Source organism: Somniosus microcephalus, chromosome 2, assembly GCF_052327205.1.
Source record: "Somniosus microcephalus isolate GS21.2 chromosome 2, FLI_Smic_1.0, whole genome shotgun sequence".
In the NCBI taxonomy this organism is placed as follows: domain Eukaryota; kingdom Metazoa; phylum Chordata; class Chondrichthyes; order Squaliformes; family Somniosidae; genus Somniosus; species Somniosus microcephalus.
This window is the reverse complement of record NC_140988.1, coordinates 241,675,199-241,699,173: the sequence shown is the minus strand read 5'-3', so window position 1 is coordinate 241,699,173 and position 23,975 is coordinate 241,675,199. Positions and strand designations below refer to the sequence as shown.

Sequence of the window (23,975 nt, the reverse complement as noted above, 5' to 3'; positions counted from 1 at the left end):
AAGATCTTTACATGAGTGTAAGAAATAAACTTTAATTAAAAATTTTTAATTCTAAATTTTAAAAAAAATTGAAAATGTTGCCCTGCTCCCTTTCCTCTCCATTCCTTTCCTGGTTCCACTCTCAAGTCGAAGATGGTTGCAAAGCTTCTTCGCCCACTCCTCACTTTTCCCAGTCACTCTTTGGGCTGGATTTTGCCAGCCGAGACAATGTTGGGGGCGGGACTGCTTCCTTCGGGGTTCTAGGTAAGCATGCAGGTGCAGCAGGTGGTTAAGAAGGCAAATGGTATGTTGGCCTTCGTAGCAAGAGGATTTGAGTAGAGGAACAAGGATGTCTTGCTGCAGTTGTACAGGGCCTTGGTGAGACCACATCTTGAGTATTGTGTGCAGTTTTGGTCGCCTTATCTGAGGAAGGATGTTCTTGCCATGGAAGGAGTTTAGCGAAGATTCACCAGGCTGATACCTGGGATGGCAGGAGTGACGTATGAGGAGAGATTGGGATGATTGGGCTTGTACTCGCTGGAGTTTAGAAGAATGAGAGGGGATCTCATTGAAACTTATAAAATTCTGACAGGACTGGACAGACTAGATGCAGGAAGGATGTTCCTGATGTCGGGGAGTCCAGAACCAGGGGTCACAGTCTAAGGATAAGGGGTAAGCCATTTAGGACAGAAATGAGGAGGAATTTCTTCACCCAGAGAGTGGTGAACCTGTGGAATTCACTACCACAGAAGGCAGTAGAGGCCAATTCATTAAATATATTCAAGAAGGAGTTGGATATATTTCTTAAGGCTAAAGGGATCAAGGGGTATGGGGAGAAAGCAGGGACCGGGTACTGAATTTGGATGATCAGCCATGATCGCATTGAATGGAGGAGCAGGCTCGAGGGGCCGAATGGCCTACTCCTGCTCCTATCTTCTATGTTTCTATGAAGCCTTGCAAGCACCCAGCAGCTCTCCCTGCACATTTTAAAAGCTTTTAACATCTATTGCACCAATTCACTACCTCAATAACATATATAGAATCCTGTCCAAGAGCTTAAATCCAAACTTACCTGAAAGATATGTGTGTCCCTTTAAGAAATGCTGACAGCATCTCTGCAGGGCTGCTTCACACACACTTTCCTGTGTGCTCAGGACCCGGCATTATGGCGTGCAAAAACATCCAAGTTGACAGTCGTGGCATCAGTTCAGGCGTTGCACGCCGATTGACGTCACGATCTGTTAATTTACATTTGAGAGGCCAGCATTGGCATCGGCAGAGCTATGGCTCTCACCAAAATTACAGCTGCTGTGTCCTGCGTTGGAAGCAGCTGGAAGCGAGGCAGCTGCCATTTTTTCCAGTAAACCAGTGTTAACAGCGGCGCAAAAATAAGCAATTTCTAGGCTTATAACTGTAAATGAAAATGTTACCTGGTGACTCAAAAATTCCCAAGGCCCTTTATAACAAGAATTACTGAAATATTAAATCCTCCCAAGCATCTAGATACAGATGCTTTTCAGCTGATCAAAAATTCAACACTTCTACTAAGAGGTATGAGAAATTCAGAATTCTAGGACTTTGTGGTCATAATCTCATATACTTATGTAAGACTCTGTTGACTTCCTAATATGTTGTTTTATGTTTGGTTTGGAATGAAAAGACCCATGCTTTTAAACATCAATGTGAAAATATTTCTTTAGCAATATTTCTGCCGTGAATTTATTTGCAATACTGTGAAGGCTGTTTTTTTAGGCATATACTCGTCCTTGAGAAACAAGCAACTATCTCTCCAAGCACAGGATGTAAAAGTAGCATTAAAAAAATGTAAAGTATTGGCAAACATTTTCCAAAGTACAGTTTTATTTTAATTACATTTACCTCTACACTGCCGGGAAATACGGATGCAACAGCCCCGCAGACTACTGGGGATCAGAGATACATTCACCACTAGACAAGCCGAGAATATGAATGTAACACCCTACACTGCCACAAAACCACCAGGAGTCAGAGATACACTTGTCACTAGAACCCCAGTGTATATAGAGCTAACTGTGGGAAGGCCAGGGTATCGTGCTTTATTACTTGTTTGCCCACATTCCAAAGGAAATATAATTAGCGTCACTACAGCTTAAGCCAGCACAGTTAATTTCATAGGTATTGTTACTCAGATTGTTATATTACTGCCAAGGTCTGTTGGGATGTAATGATCATTTGTTATTTGCATGGTTTCACGACAGAGATTGAAAGATATTGTTATGGCAGATAGCGGGACAACCCCTGTAGAAATTTACTCCAATGCTTCCTCCTTTCTAGTACGCCTCTCTGGTAGAACATTGTTAATTCAGTAACAGCGCTTTTTGTGCCTAGGATTACATTTTTTGGTTTGATTGCATGTGTTTTGTATCTACGCAGTAGGTGGCTACACTGCAGAAAATGACAAAAGTTGTTTTTTGATGTGTTGTGAGATCAGAGGTTTTAGTTCAGAGGTTCAAATAGTTTCCACTAATGCTCCAGTAATAGAAAGCAATTTTTGTTCAATCTAGTGATCCTATAACTTCATTATATAAAATCAGAAAATAAAAAGAGGACAAGAGAAAAAAGATCAAGGGTTGGATAAAAAGCAAGTACAAACACTCAGGCTAGACATGCTTCTCCAGATTCTCTCTGATGTTTCTCTCTCTCTCGTGACAAAGGACTCACAGTGAATTTCCATGGAGGTTCTCCTGATCATCTGCCACAACACCATTTTTGCCATTTTCCCCGAGATTCCACGCCCCTTCCGCCAAAATTACAGTAGAAGAACTGGAGAACCCTGATGGAAATTCACTTCAATATCCTGAATAGAGATGGGATAGGAAGCTTATCCTTTAGATCTGAATAGTTCAGTTTAACTTAGAAACACCTTTTTGTTATACAGAAAGATTGTGGGGGCAAAATTGGATGCCTCTGCACCTCCCGTTAGTGCCCCCGGGGGTGCTAATGGGGTGCAAATGGCTTTGTGACCGGGCATGGTGCTGACATCAACTCCCGCCATATTCGGTGGGAGTTTTGCGATAGTGCTACGGCGTTGTGCCCTGATCTCCTCGGAGGTCATGGCATCATCGCCGTGCGCATCGCCCCGGTAGTGCCCCCAACCCAAAATTGACTTCCGCCCCCTGCAGCAGCGCTGGTCAAAAACACCGACAGCTGCGGGAGGCGTGCATCGGGTGGGCGGCCGCTTCAGGGGTGATGATTAAAGGTGAGATGGCCGAGGTAAGTGGAAAAAAAATGTACCTTTCCTGTTCTAGTTTTTTTTGTGAGTTCCTGCTTGAGTGCCGGGATGATTGCAAGGGATCGTGGCTGCCTTGGTGGTCCAGGTAGGTACTTTATAAATTGCAGAGCTTGCAATGATGGCCCTTCCCTTTAGAGGATGGAAGGAGCCTTTGAACGCGGCAGCTCTCCGATGCTAACGCCCTAAGAAGGAAGTGGATTGCTTGATTTAGCGCTCCACTTTCCTCTTGGGGCGCTAAAACTCAATTTCGCGGTCGCCGGTGCTAATTAGCACCGGGCGCTAAAGTTAGCACCCAGACGCTGTTAGCGCCCCAAAATGTTCGATACCGAATTTTTCCCCCTGTATGTCAGCAAAGAAAATGAGGAATGTATTGTTAAGAAAATATACTTCTCACTTTTACAGAGACACTTACTTGCTCAGTGGGCAAAAGAACCAATAGAACAGCTGGGCATAATTTTTGTCACATTAACATTACAGCCAAGTGCCACAGTTACATTTTGCTGATGTTTCAGCATCCACGGTTTGGGTTTACTCGAATTAATCTAGACTGGTTAACTGGGCATCTGGTTTGTGGTCCAGAGCTCATCCTATATGATAATTGGAACAGCACATGGTGCTGCAATAGTGCGTGGGAGGAAGACAAGCAGCGAGTACAGTAATGTTACTAAAATCAAAGATAGTGGCAGAAATGCAGTGCAGTTGTAGTCGGTGCAATAACATTTTGAAGAGTTTAATATAAAAGCTGTTACATTGATATTACATTCTTAAATTGTCTCAAAAGTCTTGTTATTGCAAAGAAAGTAGTGGACGTGCATTTCTGTCCCAATCCTTAATGCTCTAAATTGGTTGTTCATTTCACAAGCAGGAATTCGTGATGGGATGGAATCTAATCCCTGGCAACACAACGACTTTCAGTACTGACCTTGTGCAACAGACAGAAAATTCTTTGACCGACCTCACTATGTACAGTAGTTACTTTTTGTCTATAATGGCCACAAGATAGGTCAGGGAGCCACGTTTAAGGGTTACTTAGTCACATTTAAACAGCAGCATATTGTAGCATTTCATCAAGGACCACCTATGAACCGTCCTCTTGGTAGATGTTCTAGACATGTTTTTTGCAAAGGAATAGTTCTGTTTTACCCTTCACATTTTGAATAAACGTTTTCTTTTACTGATTGCAGGATGGAATGGGAAACCTGAAAATCACAAATAAAGGGATACGGCTGGAAGGCAAATCTGAGTTCCTTCTTCCATTATATGTCAAAGAAGTTCATTCACGAAAGGTAAGTAGGAACAGTCCTGGCAGTGATAAATTAAAAAAAAGTTAAATAAAGGTGTTGTTGAGCTAAGACGAATATTGATAATGTTAGAAATGCAAAATGAGGCCCTAGTCTTAAGTAAGTTTTCTTTATCATCTTTTGGAACAGTAAGCTTTCTAAATAATGTTACAGGTCAGTTGACTTAATATGGATGTATTATTTTCATGGATATGAAAATGTTGCTCGGATGTAATATATTACTAAATAGTAGAAGCTAACTCTGCAACCCAATTGAAAACTATTTAATACCCTCTTTCACTTTTCTAAACCTTCAAGTTTATATTTGTGAAATGTTATATTTCTCTTTTGCTTTACTTTTTGAGCATTTCCCCCATCTTACGCAATACATTCTGACTGGTGAGTCAGACTGGCATGTGCCAGTACTGCTCTGTATCCAGCAGCTACGTGAGTGAGAATGGTTCAGGTGTGGCTCTTCCTTTTGAGTTTCCGCTCCCTGTGAGTAACAGCATGGCTTCTGCTCAGCTTAAGAGCTCAGCATGTGGGGAATTGTCAACACAAGGTCCATTTCTTTCCTACCCCTCTGTGGCAATTACATCATTACGGTTTTCAGGTGTTTTGAGTGATGTAAGTAAAATAATTGTTGTTGGGAAATCGCCTGCAATGTTTACTACACGGCTTATTACACAAGGCCATTAATAATTGTTAAGAATTAACATAGAACTTGTTTAAATTTCAGTACTGTATGCCTGAAAAATACATTCTACTCTCTCAAAAGCCTGGGGTTGAAGTTAATGATTTTGCCTAGTTGTTGACAGAAAATGTAAACATTCGAATTACTAACAGCTGCCAAAGAGGCACTCAAACAGTGGCCTAGAAATTCATCTTGGCCGGTGGTTCCAAATGGGCAGTATCGGATTGGCCACCTGTTATATGCAGCGTCTGATACTCAGTTCCATTGACTGCACTGAAACAGTGTCTTTCCTCATTTAGTTTGATCTTTCCCATAGAAAGCAAATGAGTTGAATTTTGAAAGCTCACATTATCACCTGAATTTTATTGAGAGTTAGTAATTAGAATGTTTACATGCTCTTATAATTGAGAGAGAGAAACACAAATACAGAGGCCGGAATTTTCCCGTTGCCGAGCATACAGGTTTGGGGGCAGGTCGGAAGTAAAAATCCCGGCAATTGCCACACACATTTAACTCGGGTGGCTTTGAAGGTGCGACACGGACCCTATCAGCCTACAGGGAGGAGGTCCAGCATCTCGTGAAGTGGTGCGCCGACAACAACCTGGCCCTTAACACCAAGAAAACAAAGGAAATAATTGTGGACTTCAGGAAGTCCAAAGGCGGAAGTCACACCCCCATCCACATCAATGGGGCGGAGGTGGCCAGCTTTAAGTTCCTCGGAGTCCACATCACGGAAGACCTCTCCTGGTCCCTCAACACCTCCTCTCTGGTGAAGAAGGCCCAGCAGCGCCTATATTTCTTGAGGAGGCTGAAGGGATGTAATCTGTCACCCCTGATCCTCTCTAACTTCTACTGCTGCACTATAGAGAGCATCCTGACAAACTGTATCACGGTATGGTACGGCAGCTGTAGCTCCCATGACCGGAAAGCCCTGCAGCGGGTAGTCAAAACTGCCCAACGCATTACCGGCACCCGGCTACCGACCATAGAACATATATATCAGAAACGCTGCCTACGGAGGGCACGGTCCATCATCAAAGACCCTACCCACCCCAGCCACAGTCTGTTCGCCCTCCTACCACCTGGAAGACGCTACAGATGCATTCGCACCCGTACGACCAGATTTAGGAACAGCTTCTTTCCCAGGGCTGTCATCCTACTGAACTCCACAAATAAACACTAAAGCCTGCACATCTGCCGATGCACTTTATTATGGTCATATTTATGCTAATATATATGTACAAATGTATGTTGAAATGTTTAAGTGTCCTAATCCAAATTGTACACTCTCGGGAGCCGCAAGCCTACATTTCGTTGTACTGCACTTGTGCACTAACAATGACAATAAAAGTTGATTTGATTTTGATTTGATTTGATTTGATCGGCAGAGGTGGGCAACCTCATTTAAATCAAAAACTGCTTGTTGAGAGACCCTTAAGAGGGTTTTTAACACCAGCTTTTGACTTTTACTGCAGGAGCATGGGATTCACGCAGCTCGGGTACCTCAGCTGTGAAGGGGAGGTGGAAGCTCAGTGGCTATTGGCAAGTCCAGTCATTGAGAGCTGGGAAATCCACATAAATACTGCAACATCAACCGTCATTACTTGCCTCATGGAAAGGCTCTTGCTCACTCTATTTTGTTCACAGATTTAGTTGACAGCAGTTTGCAGGTCATTTCTGAAACCGCGGAAGCCACTCTCACTACAGTGCTGCTCAGTATCAGAACATTGAGGGATTGGGCCTCTGATCTCCACTTTACCTGCCATCTTTTACATCAGCATGGGTGCCACTTAGCCTGTCTCATCTTGCTCCTCAGAATCGGACCAAGATGAGCCCCACCAGCAGCAGCAGCAGCCTTCTCAACAATCTGATGCTCCACGGAAGAGAGGGCGTCAGCACAGGGCTGCACTGCGCTGGAGCCAACACAGGGTATACAGGCAGAGGATGAGCTTCCTGGACATGACTGAGCAGCAGTGCTGCAGGAGGCTCAGGCTATCGCGCCAGGTCATTGCAGACATTTGCAGCTTGCTGGAACAAGAGCTGCTGCCCAATGGTCCTGGTGGACACTCCTTACCAGTGGCTGTCAAAATCACCACCACCCTCAACTTCTTCACCTCAGGCTCCTTCCAGGGACCTGCAGCAGATATTTGCAGGATCTCGCAGTTGACTGCCCACAGATGCATCACACAGGTGGCCCGATGCCATGTTTCATAAGTCAGCCAATTATTAAACTTTGCCACTGATGAGGCCAGTCAGACTGAGCGGGCGCTCGGCTTTGCGGCTCTGGCTGGCTTTCCACGGGTGCAGGCCGTCATCAACTGCACACATGTGGCCATCAAGGCACCCCCACATCACTCAGGAGTGTTTGTGAACTACAAGGGCTTCCACTCCCTCAATGTGCATTTTGTCTACAATCATAAAACGATCATCATGCATGTGTGTGCCAGATTCCCTGGCAGCCATCATGACTCTTTCATGCTGCGCCAGTCCACCCTCCCTCAGCTCTTCGCACCTCCAAACAGACTGTATGATTTTGCCATTACCATTTGCAACATTTTATCTTTCCTGCCTCTTACAAAAGCACAGTATATTCCTTCAATTACTTCCTCCCCTCCTGTCTCTGCACCTGCTTAATATCTGTTACATATCCAGCTTTTTCCAGTTCTGATGAAGGGTCCCAGACCTGAAACGTTAACTCTGTTTCTCTCTCCACGGATGCTGCCTGGCCTGCTGAGTTTTTCCAGCGTTTTCTGTTGTTATTTCAGATTTCCAGCATCTGCAGTATTTTGCTATTATAGACTTACTGGCTGGCTGCTTAGAGACAAGGGCTATCTACTGAAGACGTGGCTCATGACACCCTTGAGGAGGCTAAGTACTGAGACCGAGGAGCATTATAGTAAGAGCCACATGTCCACCAGACGTACCATAGAGCAAGCAATTGGTATGTTGAAGATGCGCTTTAGATGCCCTGACAGATCTGGAGGAGAACTTCAGTAGGCACCAGCCAGGATCTCCAGAATCATCGTCGTCTGCCGCGCGCTGCACAACAAAGCACAGTGGCGAGGATTGGAGCTGCAGGACGAGCAAGGCGCAGAGTACACAGCCTTTTCCTCTTCAGAGGAGGAGGAGCAGGAGGAGAAACCTGAGGTGGCGATGGCACCAGCAGTGGCGCACATTACTGCCCTGGAGGCCCAGGATGTCCTCATCAGATTTACTTAACTTGCTCCAATCCAGCTGCCACATGCTATAATAAGTCCCCCCCCCCCACAACAACACCATAAAGCATCCTTACACTGACCAAGCCATTCCCCTCACCATAATCGAGGTTAAGTAATGTCTCAAGTGACAAAGCCACTTCCAAGGTAACAGGCAAAAATGGACAAGACGGGAAAGTGGTGCAAAGAAATACATTTATGTGTGTCATCAAAATAACTGAAACTTAATACTAACATTTGTTCATACACCCATGTGCATACCCTTGTGCATCTACTTTTGTGTCTTTTTCCTTTTCCGAGTGCTTCCAAGAGGTGCACCCCCCGTGGCTTCAGCAGAGGTAGAGGCAGGCTGCTCACTTCCCTGCTGGGACTCATCAAACACTTTTGGCGGATGTCCTCTGGGGTTTGGAGCCTGTGAGGGCCCCGCCAAAGACTGCTCCTCCTCCAACTGTGCAGTGGCAGATTTGTCCATCGGGATCCGAGGAAGCATGTGAGGCTCTGACTGAGGGGGAGGCAATTGGGGAGAAGTGCGAGCATTTTGGGAAGAGTCTCCACTTCCATGTCCCCTCTTACCATCATCATTCTCATGGGCCACCTGCACCACACTGCTAGCAAGGAGCTGGAGAGCACCTTGCTGCACATCAGTGGGGCGATGAAGGCCAAAGTCTACATTAATATCCCTCCTCGAGATGAGGTCAATGAGCGTCTGCCATCTGTTGTTCATAGCAAGCATGTTCTCATGTGACTGGCGCATTTGCTGCTCCACGCAGGTGGCCATCCTTTCCATGGAACAGCACATCATCACCATCACCTGCGACAGGGTGGTGCTCATGTTGGAGATGGACTCCTCCATTCTCTATATATTTCCAAATACTGCCAGAGCCCCATGCAATTGTTGCTGCCCCTCCAAGATCACCCTCTTTCTCAATGGCCCCTGAGGTTCAGCATTTGCATGCAGCTCAACAGAGCTTGGAGTGTCCTGTGCCCTCCAGCAAGGGGTCTCCCCTGCTGTCTCTGTCAACACCACCTGTTCTTGCTCACTTGTGAAGTGTGAGACACCAGGTGATAACACTGCTCTACGGTACACAGGACCCACCGAGGTGTGTATCTGCGCTGATGCTGGGTGCGCTTGGGTCTGCTGACGGTGCACCTTCAGAGGCTGGAGGTTACTCTGAGGTGTCGTCTTCCTCCTCTGGCTGGACAGTGGAGATGGGAGGGGGCACTTAATGGACCTGTGGGAGAGTAAAGTAATGAATTAGAGATGTTCCGATAAGAATGTGTAACGTTTCCATTATGCACATGATGCCATTTCACCGGCTGCTGACATCAGTCACCATACGAGTGACTGTTGTATGCCATGTGGCTGTATGAGATGTAATTCTGTCACCAGGTTGCTGGGATGTCCCCCTCTCTCCATCTCCCACCACCAGCAGTTCGGCAATTCCCAATATCTCAAGGGCCATCTCCTCTGCTGGTGTTAGTTGGGTGAATACTGGAGGCCGCCTCCGGTTCTCTGCCTCTTCCGCGTGTTCTGGGCTCTTTGCTCCTGCAAGGAGGGAAAGAAAATAACTTTGAGTGAGAGTGATGGAATGAGTGTAAGGAATGGATGGGCTACATCTGTAGAGGGTGACTATGAGGGAGTGGCATGACATTGCCGAATGGCCTCCTTCTGTGGTGTTACTTAATATGATTGCATTAGGATGAGGGTGAGTGTCAATGGTGGTTAGTCAGATGGGGATGTGAGTATGTACATAGACAGAGAGGGATGGGTGGACATGCAAGGTAGGTTGGTGTGAGGAGTGGTGTGCAGGAGTAGGCTTGGGAAGGCAGAGCGATGGGAATGTGTTGACAGGCACATCAGGATGAAGGTGAGTGTGGCATTGCACTCATCTTTCCTGATCATTGAATCGTTTCCTGCACGGTATTCAGGTCCTCCTGCCTACATTCCTGCTGCTGACCTCCTCTGCGATCTCCAGCCAGGCTCTTTTGGTATCTTTTGCGCCTATCGCCAGGGAAGAGTACCCCCCTGTGTGTTCTCACTGCTTCCACCAGAGTATGCAGGGGTGTGTCAGAAAATCGCAGCCCTCTGCCTTTGACTATCCATCATTGATAGTTTGGAACAGTACTCAGCCCTTTGTATGTCAGCTTCCACACTCCTCTAGCAACCTTCAAATGAGTTGAGTGCAAGACTGCTTTTAATATCAACTAGCTGGAAATGAGTAATCGATGATATTATTAAACCTGCTCCATTTAATTGAACCGGGATACGCGCATGACTGCTTTAAATGAGGCCATTAAGTTAAAGTCGTCCTGAAGAATGCACTGAGCAGAACATCGCATTCCTGCTACGCAGCCCGCACGCACCTGTCCCGAGCCCATGGTAAAAATTCCAGCCAGAGAGAGTGAAAAAGACATAAATACAGATGCAGACAGAGATACATGTCCAGGAACTAATCGCTAAACACTAAAGACCAAATTCAGTGTTTAAAGAGATCCCTTAGAAAGTCCCAAGCAATGCTGCTGAACATGGGAATACTGTATACCCCCACACCACCTCCCCCCTCCCCCTCCCCACGCCCCTTGCCTCCCTCCAATGGTGTCAGCTTTATGTCCTGTCCCTTTCCTGATAAAGACCAAGGGGCTCATTTTAACTTTTCTTGCAAGGTGAAAAATAGTTAATGACTTTAATGGGAAAGGAAATTGGAGGAGCTGTAAAACTGGCTGCCAATTTGCTAATACCCAGTTTTTGCTCAGCGATAAAAGTTAAAATTAACCCCCAGGTATCCACTGTGGAAATATATATATTTTCCATAGCACTACTCACGATAAGTCAGAAAATGTGCTGTTTTAAAAGGAATGGAACATTATACCGGGTAAAATACAACAAATTATTCTTTGGCTAAAGTACAAGGGGGAGAAATTGGATAACCCCCGAAAATGAGCATGGGGATTGCGGTACGCGAGTAACCCACGCCCGTTCATTGTTAAATTCGTGCTGCCTGCTCTTTTAAATGATTGCTGCATGCAACCAGCGCTACCCACGCTGTTCATGGGCTGCATTTATCAACAGGGGACCCAATATCACAAGTGGTTAGTGCTACTTAAAGGCAGCCTGCACTACTTAAAGGGGAGGTGCATTGCAGCTGCAAGAAATGGTGGGATTTTTTTTCAAAAGTCAATCTAGGCTGCAATATTTTGAACAATGGCTGAACTTGCGAGAGAGCATGCACCAAGGTTTTCAGACAATGCACTGGAGGTCTTGGTCGAAGGAGAGACGTCCTGTGTCTGCAGGGGTGCAGGAGGCCCTCCAAATGGATGCTCAGGAGGCAGTGGGAACAAGAAGCAGCGGAGGTCAATGCCAGGAATGTTGCTCCTAAAACGTGGATGCAGTGCAGGAAGAAGTTTAAAAATCTCATACGAGTAGTCAAGGTGAGTGAGTTCATCTTCAAATGATATATCCTGCCAACTACGCCAATAGGCTTTGACAGGCCTAGATAGAGTAGAAGGACCTATTTCCCTTAGACAGGTCAATAACCAGGGGGCATAGATTTAAAGTAATTGGTAGAAGGATTAGAGGGGAGTTGAGGAGAACTTTTTTCACCCAGAGGATGGTGGGGGTCTGGAACTCACTGCCTGAAATGGTGGTAGAGGCAGAAATCCTCATTGCATTTAAAAAGTACTTGGATACGCATTTGAAGTGCCGTAACCTACAAGGCTATGGACCAAAAGCTGGAAAGTGGGATTAGGCTGAATAGCTCTTCTTTGGTCGGCACGGACATGATGAGCTGAATGGTCTCCTTCTATGCCGTAAATTTCTATGATTCTATGCTAGGCTCATCCACTGCTCAATTCATTACACCCTCATCACCCACCTGCCAACAATCTCTATCAGTCAGTGCTCAACCCTTCAATTCATATGCTTTACCTCACCCACACACTTAGCACTGTTGCAAGCCTTGCACCGACAACTCGCAGTTCACACACATTGACAGCTATTCAACCATGATGGCCATATCACCCAAACATATTGCAGGACACTCACTGACACACGTCCCTCTTCCTTGCAGGAGAAGGTCTCGCTTAACAGGAGGCAGCAGGAAAGAATTGGAGGAGGACAAGTGTCCCTGTATGTTTTAACCCCCATGGAGGAGACAGTGCTGGCCATCATGGGAAGGGTCATCGCTGAGGCTGTGGCCATTGGCGGGGCTGAAGCGATCAATGATGAGGGTATCTGCATACTGAATCCTCCTTGAATCCTCCTTCTCTCATCCCATTTCTCCCTAATCCCACAATTTCTTCTGACTCGGAAGCTGCAGATGGTGTAAGCACTACTTCTTACTTTTTCCTCTCCCCTCACCACAACACAAATTTTTCCCTTTTTCATTTCAGGTTCCCAAGAACTGGAACCTTCCCAGTCAGTGGACGAAGAGGAAAAAGACAGTGAAGATGAAGAGACACCGCTACTCAATCTTACACTCGCAGCCACCAGCTCAGAGACTGACACAGAACATACTTTAAAGGCTAGGATAGAGGAGGTATCTCCACATGGTGAGACACTGGGCACAAGTGCACAGGAGCCAGGGCGGGGGGAAATGATAGCACAGGTGCCAGCTCGGCGGAGGGCGAGATGTTATTTATATCTCCAGCAGCAGCCTGGAAGGAGCCAGATGCATAAAAGAGCCACAGTCACCTTGACAGCCACAGGCAATGCAGAACCTTGCTCTACTTTGAGGTTGCAGTTGTGGCTGTAGCAGTGGCAGATTTCAATCACAACCTCTTTGCGAAGTTAAGACATCTCAAACATTGTCCCTCACTGAAGTTGGGGTAACAGAATTGTTCCCTAAAGACTCTCGGCAGATATGGCCTCCTGCTAAGAGCCCTTCTCCCCCTCCCCCATCTAGCAGCTTGTACTGCTCTGCGTGGCCTCTCTTCATTCTCCCAGTCATGCTGAATTCCCAGAGGAAGGACTACCAGGCCACCCATGTCTGGAGGTAATTTGTTTTGCATAAGCTTTGAGATCAACAAAAAAATACTTCAGCACCAGCTAGACCACTCCCTGTAGACTATTAAAAGTTTAGCTAAGTACAGGAAAAGTCCAGAAACATGCATAATTGTACTCGCAGCCAGAAGAATTAATCCAGCATCTAACCTGCAAGTTCATGATCCCTTTAAATAGCGCTGGTGGGGGGTCTTTCAGTTCATTTAATGTGTGTTCAGTTGTGTGAGGTTAAGACAGGGTATTCGTTGGAGTGTGGCAGCACTGGCATCAAATCAGCATTGCATACTGATTAACATCATCATCTGCCTGTTCTGCATGGTGCCGGCGGTTGTTAGGTGCACACGTGTAATCCCTTTTACCAAGATGGTGTCCAGCGCATATCCCGTTGGAAGTGTGCGCGCACATCTCGGATCCCATTTTTGAACATTAGAAGGCTGCGTAGTGCCTAAAAAATGGGCTCTACAGCACCCATTTCTTGCCCCAAGTGTCTCTTTAAAGCTACGAAGTCTAGTTGGTGTTGGGCGTATTCATGCAATTAAGAAACTGCAGGTAACCTGGCTCCAGTATTTTGCTTTGTTGAAGAGTTACTTTCTTTCTCTATTCTTGAAGTGTGAAGTAGAAGTTTTATTGTGATGCTTGAAGTGTGATGGACACTAGTCATACAATATTATAAATATTAAACACAAGGGCCTGGAGTTCCGCTCAATTGCACTTTTTTTTTCTGGTGCATTTCCCCTGATATTGGCATAACTGACACAAAAGGTCATGGCATTTTAAGTGCAAATTATGCTCAGTGCAACTCGAGGTTCTGTGATCTTATGCGCTAGTTTTAAAAGCATCGTACTAGATGCAGGCCCTGTCCGCAAAACTGGCCATGCCCCCAGGATGAACTAATCACCATTGGGAGATTCCGCTAATTGCACTCGTTTGTGGCCTTCGAGGAGGCTCCAAAAATTAAGCTGGATCTTTTGGCACAAGGACATTAATAGGTACGTTTTTAAAAAAGATTTGAATTTAAAAAACTTTAAATTTACTAAGGAACTGACTAGAAAATAGTTCTGTATATTTTTTAAAGTAATTTTTAGTCATTGGCCCAGAAATTTGGGTCAGGGGCTTCCCACGGGTGCAAGTCCCCGACCTGCACTTACCTAGCGCGCCGGCCGTTGAGCTGTGAGCCCACGTGGGATTCCGATCCTTGGCCTCCTCCAACTGCCGGCGTGCAGTGCTTGCCTATCCCAGGGGCGCAGTTAGTTCGATGCGTCCCCTGGGATCACATGGGCCATGGAGAGCCAATGGTAGCAGGGAATGCTTCATTCATAAGTTTGGCAGGAAGAGCTGTCAAACCTATAAATACTATAAGCCCCAAAACATCACTGAAACTTCAAATACATTTAAAAAAAAAATATCACATTTTAAAAATAAGTATAAATTACATGAAATGACTATATTAAACAATAATTTAAATTTTTGAAAAAATTAATTACATTTTCTAACAGGGCTAAAAATAAACTTACCTTTCTTTAAAGTATTTAAAAATAATAAACCTGTGGAAAAAATGTTTTAATTTTAATTAATTCACCACTTACCTTGTTAAAAGCAGGCCTTGTGCCTGCTTTTTAAAAGTGTAACTGTTGGAGACTTACCCTCCCGGAAAAACCTGGAAAAAAAACATAAGTTCGATGCACACGCGCTGCCTCTCCGGTGCACGCGTTCCACCTGTCAACCCCTTCTTTCAGGGGAACGGAAGTGCCGGTTTCCCGCGCATGCGCAGTGCATGCACGAAACCGGCACTTCCATTGGCTTACGGGTGAGTACCCCATGCGTGCTCACCCGTGGAGACCCGAATTTCTGGACCATTTAAAATCAGGTTACTCACAGGTGGTGGATTAACACTGATTTTAAATGCTTATTTTTTGTGATAAACCCACTTTCAGCTGTAGCAATCAAACTTTACCAAGTTAGCACTCTTAAATACATCAAGAAATATTTTTTAAAGCCAATTTTTTTTTAATTACGTCTTAAAATGATGCCCGATTGCGCTGGTTCATGATAGATTTTGCGTTTTCTGATATACAATTGAGTTTGAGTGGAAACTCAGGTGAAAAAACACTTCAAAACGGGCACAATTTTGAGCACAATTTGCGTCGGAATCGCCGATTGCGCCCAAAGCAGAAACTCTACCCCAAGTTGTCCTATCTGTTGCAGAATAGTGAACTTTGACACAATTTTTACTCTTCTGATATGAGTTAGTTTTTTGTGTAAAATAAATAATCCAGAATCTAAACAGTATAGTATGATTGATGAAAATTAACAGTTGAACTGTGTTTTACCAGCCTAACTCATTTAATATTTTCTAGGAATCTTTTCACTCTTGAAAATGTATTAATGCTATTTGATCTCCCATGGCTTTGTACATGACGACTCTAGACCAAAACCTTGAATTTCCTCAGACTTTTTGCTGCTGTACTGCCGTAACTTCATTGGAAATGCAGTGGAACGCTATGTCGGGGTTTCTGCCACATTCCTGATGAAGTTACAGCGGGGCAGTGGCAGAAAATCTGAGGAAATTTAGGGCTCTATTTTAGTCTTCAGGTGAAGTGGGGTTAGAGGTTGGGGATAATTAGATCATGGCATGTAGATGTAATTGACTCTCCATTTTAAAGTCATACAGTCTGTCCTTATTTTTATATTTCCATTATAAATTCCTATGTTCATATTTATAATGGAAACTGTCCATATAAACTCCAGTAGTGGAGGCTGTGATTGCAGCAAGACAAGGCCATTTCCATCAAAAATATGGATGTAGGAATTTATAATGGAAAAATTGAAAGGAAGCATGCACAGAAGTAACATTTTTAATATGTTCTAGATTTACGTGGAATCCATGGTAACGTCGTGTGGGGATGTTCCTGGCTCCACCTAGTGAGAAAGGATAGGCAAATATCGGAGTCCCTTCTTCCATTGGATTAAGATGCTTACTTGCTTATTATTGTGCAGGTTTAATTTTCAGCATTGAAATTTGTAAATTTGTATATTTAGAAAATGAGTTTGAAAGCTGATTTTATATATTTTTATCTCTAATGTTTTATATCCTGTGGCATCTCACAAGTCGGCTTGAAATATAACAACAGTGCATTACTCCATAGTGTCGGATACCACTGTGCAGCAAGTATCTGTACCACAATTAGGGGACGACTTGCTAAATACCATGGCAACTGTATGACATGATTTTTTTTCACAACTACTGGTTTGACTTGCAAACCCAGTGCTAATTGCTCTGCATGAAGGTTAGCAGTTATGAAGACAGTTATATTGCAATAATATTGATTGAATTTCCTGTTTTTCATTTTAATCTTCTATCTATATATATAAAAGGATACTTCTGTCTGTCATTCCGTCTGTCTGTATTGAATAAACTCGAAAGTTATAGAGCGTACCTACACGTGTGTTACATCGAAAGAAAGCTGACGATTCCAGAACCGTCCTAAGCGTATTTACGTTTCAGCCAGACAAAAATTTCGCCGCGGTATCCAAAAAACGTTCAACATTCCGCTCATTATCCGCTCATTAGCATCGAGTGACGTCGAGGTCGACCAATCGTACGGCGGGTTCCTGGCGCGTGCGGGCGGGCCCTCCTACGGTCGAGTGATGGGACGATTGACCAATCCTACGCTTCGTTGACTTGACGGTCCACCAATCGGTGCGTGTGTGGGCGGGCCTTATCGTTCTGAACCGAGGTGAGTCGCCGCCATCTTGATTCCAAACTTTTCATTTCTTTTTCCCGCTTTCTGCGTGTTTCTTTTCAAATCTACATTTCCAGCAAAAAAAAAAGTTGCTTTTAAAAGAAATTGTTTTTAAAAAAAGTTAATTCATTCGTAAATCTTTTGTCTAACCTCTATAATTTTCCTAACTTTCACCGTTTTTCCAGGCCTCAAAGCCACGCCCGAGCTAGGCGCCTCCCGTCGCGATCGACAAAAGGCCAACGATCACCGCCATCTTTGTGAAGGCTGGAGGGGGCGGGCCTGACCCGAGTGTCGCCACCGCCGCCATCTTAGTAAAGGCGGGCGGGGCGGGAGTCAGCGTCCGCGTCATCTTCCGCCCGGAGCGCGACTTGAGTCTGGCCGGGCCTCACGCGGTAGGTTGCGCGGCGGCGTCTCTCTGGTCTTGAAGCCGGCTCGGGCGGGGGCGGGGCTCGGGAAGGTGGCGCTCGGGAGGGCGCGCGCGCAGGGACTCAGTAGAGCGCAGCGGGAGGGTGGGGCTCTGGAGAGCGGGAGGGCGGGGCTCTGGAGAGCGGGAGGGCGGGGCTCTGGAGGCCGGTGCTCGGGAGGGCGGGGCTCCGGAGGCCGGTGCTCGGGAGGGCAGGGCTCCGGAGAGCGGGAGGGCGGGGCTCCGGAGAGCGGGAGGCCGGTGCTCGGGAGGGCGGGGCTCGGGCTGAGCCATGTCAGTGCGTGGGGCGGCACGGAGCTCCACGGAGCCATCGGGTCTGCGAGCTCCCCCCCTCCCTTTCTCCGCCCACACCCCCCCTCCCCTCCCCTCTCCCCTTCCTCCCCCCTCCCCTCCCCTCTCCCCTTCCTCCCTCCCCTCCCCCCCTCTCCCCCCCCTCCCCTCCCCTCTCCCCTCCCCTCCCCACTCTCCTCTCCCCCCTCCCCTCCCCCATCGCCTCCCCTCCCCTCCCCCCCTCTCCTCCCACACCCCCCTCCCCCCTCCCCTCACCCCCCACACCCCCTCCCCCCTCCCCTCCCATTCCCCCCTCCTCTCCCCCCCTCCCCATCCACTCCCTTCCCCCCATTCCCCCCTCCCCTCCCCCCATCCCCTCCCCCCATCGCCCCCCCTCCATTCCCTCCCCCTCCCCCCTCCATTCCCTTCCCCTCCCCTCCCCCCCATTCCCCCCCTCCATTCCCTCCCCCTCCCCTCCCCCCCTATTCCCCCCTCCCCTCCCCCCTCCCCCCCTCTCCCCTCCTCTCTCCCCCTCCCCCCTCCCCTCTCCCCCCTCCTCCCCCTCCCCCCTCCCCTCTCCCCCCTCCCCCCTCCAGTCGCTCTCTCTCTTCCCCCAGTCGCTCTCTCTCTTCCCCCCAGTCGCTCGCTCTCTCTCTTCCCCCCCAGTCGCTCGCTCTCTCTCTCTCCCCCCCGTCGCTCTCTCTCTCTCTCTCTTCCCCCCAGTCGCTCTCTCTCTTCCCCCCAGTCGCTCTCTCTCTTCCCCCCAGTCGCTCTCTCTCTTCCCCCCAGTCGCGCTCTCTCTTCCCCCCAGTCGCTCTCTCTCTCTCTTCCAATAACAACATGCCCTCGAAAAAGCCTCGGCACCGCCGGGCGCTCCAGCTGGTATATATATATAAATAAAAGGATCGATCTGTCTGTCTGTCTGTGTGTATGTCCGGGCATCACTCAAAAGTTATAGAGCGTACCTACACATATGTTATATCAGAAGAAAGCTTATGATTAGGGGAGCGTCATATGCATATTTACTTTTTGGTCAGACAAAAATTGTTCGGACAGTATACAAAAAACGTTCAAGAAACAGCAGAATTCCGCTCATTAGCGGTTGACCAATCCTACAGCTCATTAGCGTTGAGTGACGTGAAGGTTGACCAATCCTACGGGGGGAGCGCGCTGCATCACGGGGGGCCATTCATGGCGTGTGTGGTTGGGGCCTAATCTTTCAAACTGCCGTTAATTCGGCCATCTTTACCTCAGCTTTTACTTTTATTCACATTTTAACAGCTGCCACCTTCCTGTTCTATATGGCTTAATGCCAGATCATGTGGTGCAGTTGTCTTCTTAGCTATGGGGTGCTTAAAAACCTGAACTTTAATGCAGGGAACTAAGGAAAAGAACAAATTAATTCAGTTTTAAATAGTATTTAGGAACAGTTAGAAATGAAGTGATCCATTTCAAGTATAAAGGAACTCAGTTGTCTTCCAGGGAAGGTCTCCCCACCTTGTGGAGCTGGAGGCCCCAGCTGGGGACTCGGGCTTTCCCCCCCTCGGCCCAGTCCTCGGCTCTGTTTGCGGCCGCGGGCCGGGGACTCGGCCTTCCCCCCCCTCGGCCCGGTCCCGGGGCTTGGTTCTGTTTGCGGCCGCGGGCCGGGGACTCGGCCTTTCCCCCCCTCGGCCCGGTCCCGGGGCTCAGCTCAGTTTCCCAGCACCGATAACCATGTGACACCCCCACCCAGGTATCACCCTACTCGGTCCGCTCTCAGTGTCCCAGCGCCGAGAACCACGTGACACCCCACCCCGCCCACGGGTTTCACCCTACTCGGTCCGCTCTCAGTGTCCCAGCCCAACAACTGCCGGAGGGAGTCTGGCAAACCCGGCTCCGAGAACCACGTGACACCCCGCCCCACCCCCGCCCATGGGGTTCACCCTACTCGGTCCGGTCTCAGTGTCCCAGCCGGGGAGGGAGGGAGCGGGCGGGCAAAAGTAATCACGTGCTTTCTCCAACGGTTTTGTTTGATTTCAAACTCTGGCGCGCTCCCTGTTTCTCGCTCCCTGTTTCTCGCGCGCCGCCCACTCGCGCTCTTGCTTTTTCCCCGCCATCCCCGCCCCAATGGCCGGCCGTTGGCAAACCGCCGCCATCTTTCCTGTGGCAGCTCATTGAAGCTCTCTCCGCTTTGCTTTTTTATTTTTGGAATTAACTGTCACTTTTCTTCTCCAGCAATAATAATGCACTTTTTTTTTTTAATGGCTTTCTCCTTCAAAAATCTGAGGTATTGTCTGAAACAAGCCCAAGGTATTTTTTTCCCCCCCCTTTCATTTGAAGTTTCATCCACATTTGCTCAATTTCCAAATCTGGTAGCCTTTGACACAAACATTGGCATCTCAGATGACTGGTAAGAGTGGTAGGGGAGGTTTTGTTGTTGTTGAGAGAACAGTGAGGTGAATTGCCAGCCTCATTAGTGGTTGACCAATCAGGGGAGTGTCATAGCGTATTTACTTTTATAAAACGTTCAAAAAACGGACAAAATCCGCTCATCAGCGGTTGACCAATCAGGGGAGTGTCATAGGCGTATTTCCTTTTCAAAAATGTTCAAAAAACGGACTAAATCCGCTCATTAGCGGTTGACCAATCCTACCGCTCATTAGCGTTGAGTGACGTGATGGTTGACCAATCCCATGGGGGAAGCGCGGGTGTGTCACGGGGGGCATTTCATAGCGTGTGTGGGCGGGGCCTGGGTTAGATACAGAGTAAAGCTCCCTCTGCATTGCCCCATCAAACACTTCCAGGGCAGCGACAGCACGGGTTAGATACCGAGTAAAGCTCCCTCTACTGTCCCATCAAAAACCCGAGATCCCGGGGGAGAGGGAAGCGAGCAGGTGAGCGCAAGATAAAACTGCCTACCCCTTCCCCGCGGTATCAACCACGCGGCCCGAGAGCCCGGGGGAGAGGGAAGCGAGCAGGTGAGCGGTGGCGCATGGGGGCTCCAGGTCACCAAGGCCTCTCTGTCTCTCTCTCCTTTCCCTCTCTCTCTCTCTCCCCTTCCCTCTCTCGATCTCTCCTTCGCTCTCTCTCTCCTTCCCTCTCTCGCTCTGTCTCTCTCTCCTTCTCTCTCTCTCTCTCCTTCCCTCTCTGTCTCTCTCTCCTTCCCTCTCTGTCTTTCGCTCCTTCCCTCTCTCTCTCTCTCCTTCCCCCTCTCTCACTCTCTCTCTCCTTCCCCCTCTCTCTCCCTCTCTCCTTCCCCTCTCTCTCTCTCGTTCCCCCTCTCTCTCTCTCTCGTTCCCCTCTCTCTCTCTCTCGTTCCCCCCTCTCTCTCTCGTTCCCCCTCTCTCTCTCTCCTCCCTCTCTCTCTCCTTCCCCTCTCTCTCTCCTTCCCCCTCTCTCTCTCTCCTTCCCTCTCTCTCTCTCTCCTCTCTCCTCTCTCCCTCTCTCTCTTCCTTCCCTCTCTCTCTCTCTCCTTCCCTCTCTCTCTCTCTCTCTCCTTCCCTCTCTCTCTCTCTCTCTCCTTCCCCCTCTCTCTCTCCTTCCCTCTCTCTCTCTCTCTCCTTCCCTCTCTCTCTCTACTTCCTCTCTCTCTCTCCTTCCCTCTCTCTCTCTCTCCTCTCCCTCTCTCTCTCTCTCTCTCCTTCCCCCTCTCTCTTTCTCTCTCTCTCTCTCTCTTTCCCTCTCTCTCTCTCTCTCCTTCCACACAGACAGACAAACTCATTTATATATATCCTTCCCCCCAGTCTCTCTCTCACATATGTTATATCAAAAGAAAGCTTATGATTAGGGGAGTGTCATAGGCGTATTTACTTTTTGGTCAGACAAAAATTGTTCGGACAGTATACAAAAAATGTTCAAAAAACGGACAAAATCTGCTCATTAACGGTTGACCAATCCTACCGCTCATTAGCGTTGAGTGACGTGATGGTTGACCAATCCTACGGGGGCACGGGGGGCGTTTCATGGTGTTTGTGGGCGGGGCCTAATCCTTCAAACTGCCGAGCAGGAGCTGAGCTGAGGTGAGTGGCAGCCATTAAAGACCGGCCAAACCTGAAGCTAAAAAAATGGTAATGGAGGTGAGGACATTGTTGATTCATTAGTATTGATTCAGGAATTTCTCTCTCAATTCAATTTCAATTTCAATTCAATTCAAATGCTTTATTGGCATGAAGGTTTACAGGGAACCATGTTGCCAAAGCTTACATAACAAAAAGTACAGTTTTCCAACATTCTGTAGGTGTCAAACAATTTTGACCTTCGTTGGGTACAGACAATATTAATTTAAACAGTCGTTGACCCTCGTTGGGTACATTCAGTATTAATTTTTAAACAGTCGTTGGGTACATTCGGTATTGATTTAAACATTCTTAATGTTTATATATGCTATGGGTGTGCTCGTTAGTCCCTCACTGTTCCTCAGGTTGTGACATGTTGTTACATATTGGGCACCAAGGTATGATCTGTCTCCTTCTCCCAGGGCTAATCTTAATTTTGACAGGTCATCCAATTCTTTGAAATCTGGGGTTGTTTGGCTGAGCTTGTCAAAATACATGTTTCTTGTTTTGTTGAATTTTTCGCATTTTAGGAGGAAGTGCACCTCTGTCTCAACCTCGCCGGCCAGACATTGATCACATATTCTATTCTCTCTAGGCTGCCAGGATTTCTTGTATCTTCCTTTTTCAATTGCCAGTTGGTGGTCGCTTAGTCTGTACCTGGTGAGGGTCTGTCTCTGTTTTGTGTCTCTGATGGTCGAGAGATAGTCTGCCAGTTTATATTCTCTTTTTAGGCCCGGAAACATTCTAATCTGCTTTGGCTTTTGGTTATTTTGTTCCAATGTTCCAGGTAGGTTTCTTTGCATTGTTTAATGATTTGGTTCACTCGGATTGGTGTTTGGAGGGCAGTGTTGGTCTGGGACTGGTCAGGGTCCGGCTGAGTAGGAGTACTTAGTTTCAGTAGCAGCTGACTCAGGGGACTCATTTCTGGGTTCAGCTCTTGGGTCTGGAGGGCTTTAAAATGAAGGGTGTCTGGGGAACTAGATTTGAGGTGATTTAGAAAGTTTAGTGCTCGTTTTTGGATGTTTATTATCAGTGGGTATCTGCCTAGTTCGGCTCTACATGCATTTGTTGGTGTTTTCCTTTGGGTGCGAAGAATGCTTCGGCAAAATTCTGCATGTAGGGCTTCTATTGTGTGTTTTTCCCATTTAGTGTAGCTATGGTGATTGAGTGGGCCCCATACTTCACTACCATACAGCGCAATGGGCAGGATTATGCTGTCAAATATTTTGAGCCAGATTTTGATTGGAATTTGGATGTTGTAGAATTTTCTCTCTCTCTCTCTCCTTCCCCCCTCTCTCTCTCACTCTCTCTCTCCTTCCCCCCTCTCTCTCTCTCCTTCCCCCCTCTCTCTCTCTCTCCTTCCCTCTCTCTCTCCTTCCCTCTCTCTCTCCTTCCCTCTCTCTCTCTGTCTCTCTCTCCTTCCCTCTCTCTCTCCTTCCCTCTCTCCCTCTCTCTCCTTCCCTCACTCTCTCTCTCTCCTTCCCTCTCTCTCTCTCTCCTTCCCTCACTCTCTCTCCTTCCCTCGCTCTCTCTCCTTCCCTCGCTCTCTCTCTCTCTCCTTCCCTCTCTCTCTCTCCTTCCCTCTCTCTCTCTCTCTCCTTCCCTCTCTCTCTCTCCTTCCCTCGCTCTCTCTCCTTCCCTCGCTCTCTCTCCTTCCCTCGCTCTCTCCTTCCCTCGCTCTCTCTCTCTCCTTCCCTCTCTCTCTCTCTCTCTCCTTCCCTCCCTCTCTCCTCTCCTTCCCTCTCTCTCTCTCCTTCCCTCGCTCTCTCTCCTTCCCTCGCTCTCTCTCCTTCCCTCGCTCTCTCTCTCTCCTTCCCTCTCTCTCCTTCCCTCTCAATTCAATTCAATTCAATTCAAATGCTTTATTGGCATAAAAGTTTACAGAGAACCATATTGCCAAAGCTTACATATCAAAAAGGTACATTTTCAAACATTCTGTAGGTGTCAAATCGATTTGACATTTGTTGGGTACATACAATATTACTTTTAAACAATATTAATTTTAAACAGTCTTTGTACTTCATTTGGTATGTTCAATATTAAGTTTAAACAGTCTTAATTTTAAA

The 23,975-nt window shown here is 47.2% G+C and overlaps 1 protein-coding gene across 1 annotated transcript in view; it reads left to right on the top strand.

Moving 5' to 3' along the window:
* The first annotated feature begins 3,399 nt into the window (after window positions 1–3,399).
* Window positions 3,400–23,975, top strand: part of LOC147123310 (zeta-sarcoglycan-like) — a 355,731-nt gene continuing 335,155 nt past the window's right edge. The window contains exon 1 of the mRNA XM_085965813.1: window positions 3,400–4,536. Coding sequence (XP_085821939.1) covers window positions 4,441–4,536 — 96 coding nt within the window. The 5' untranslated portion in view covers window positions 3,400–4,440. The remainder of the gene's footprint in view (window positions 4,537–23,975) is intronic.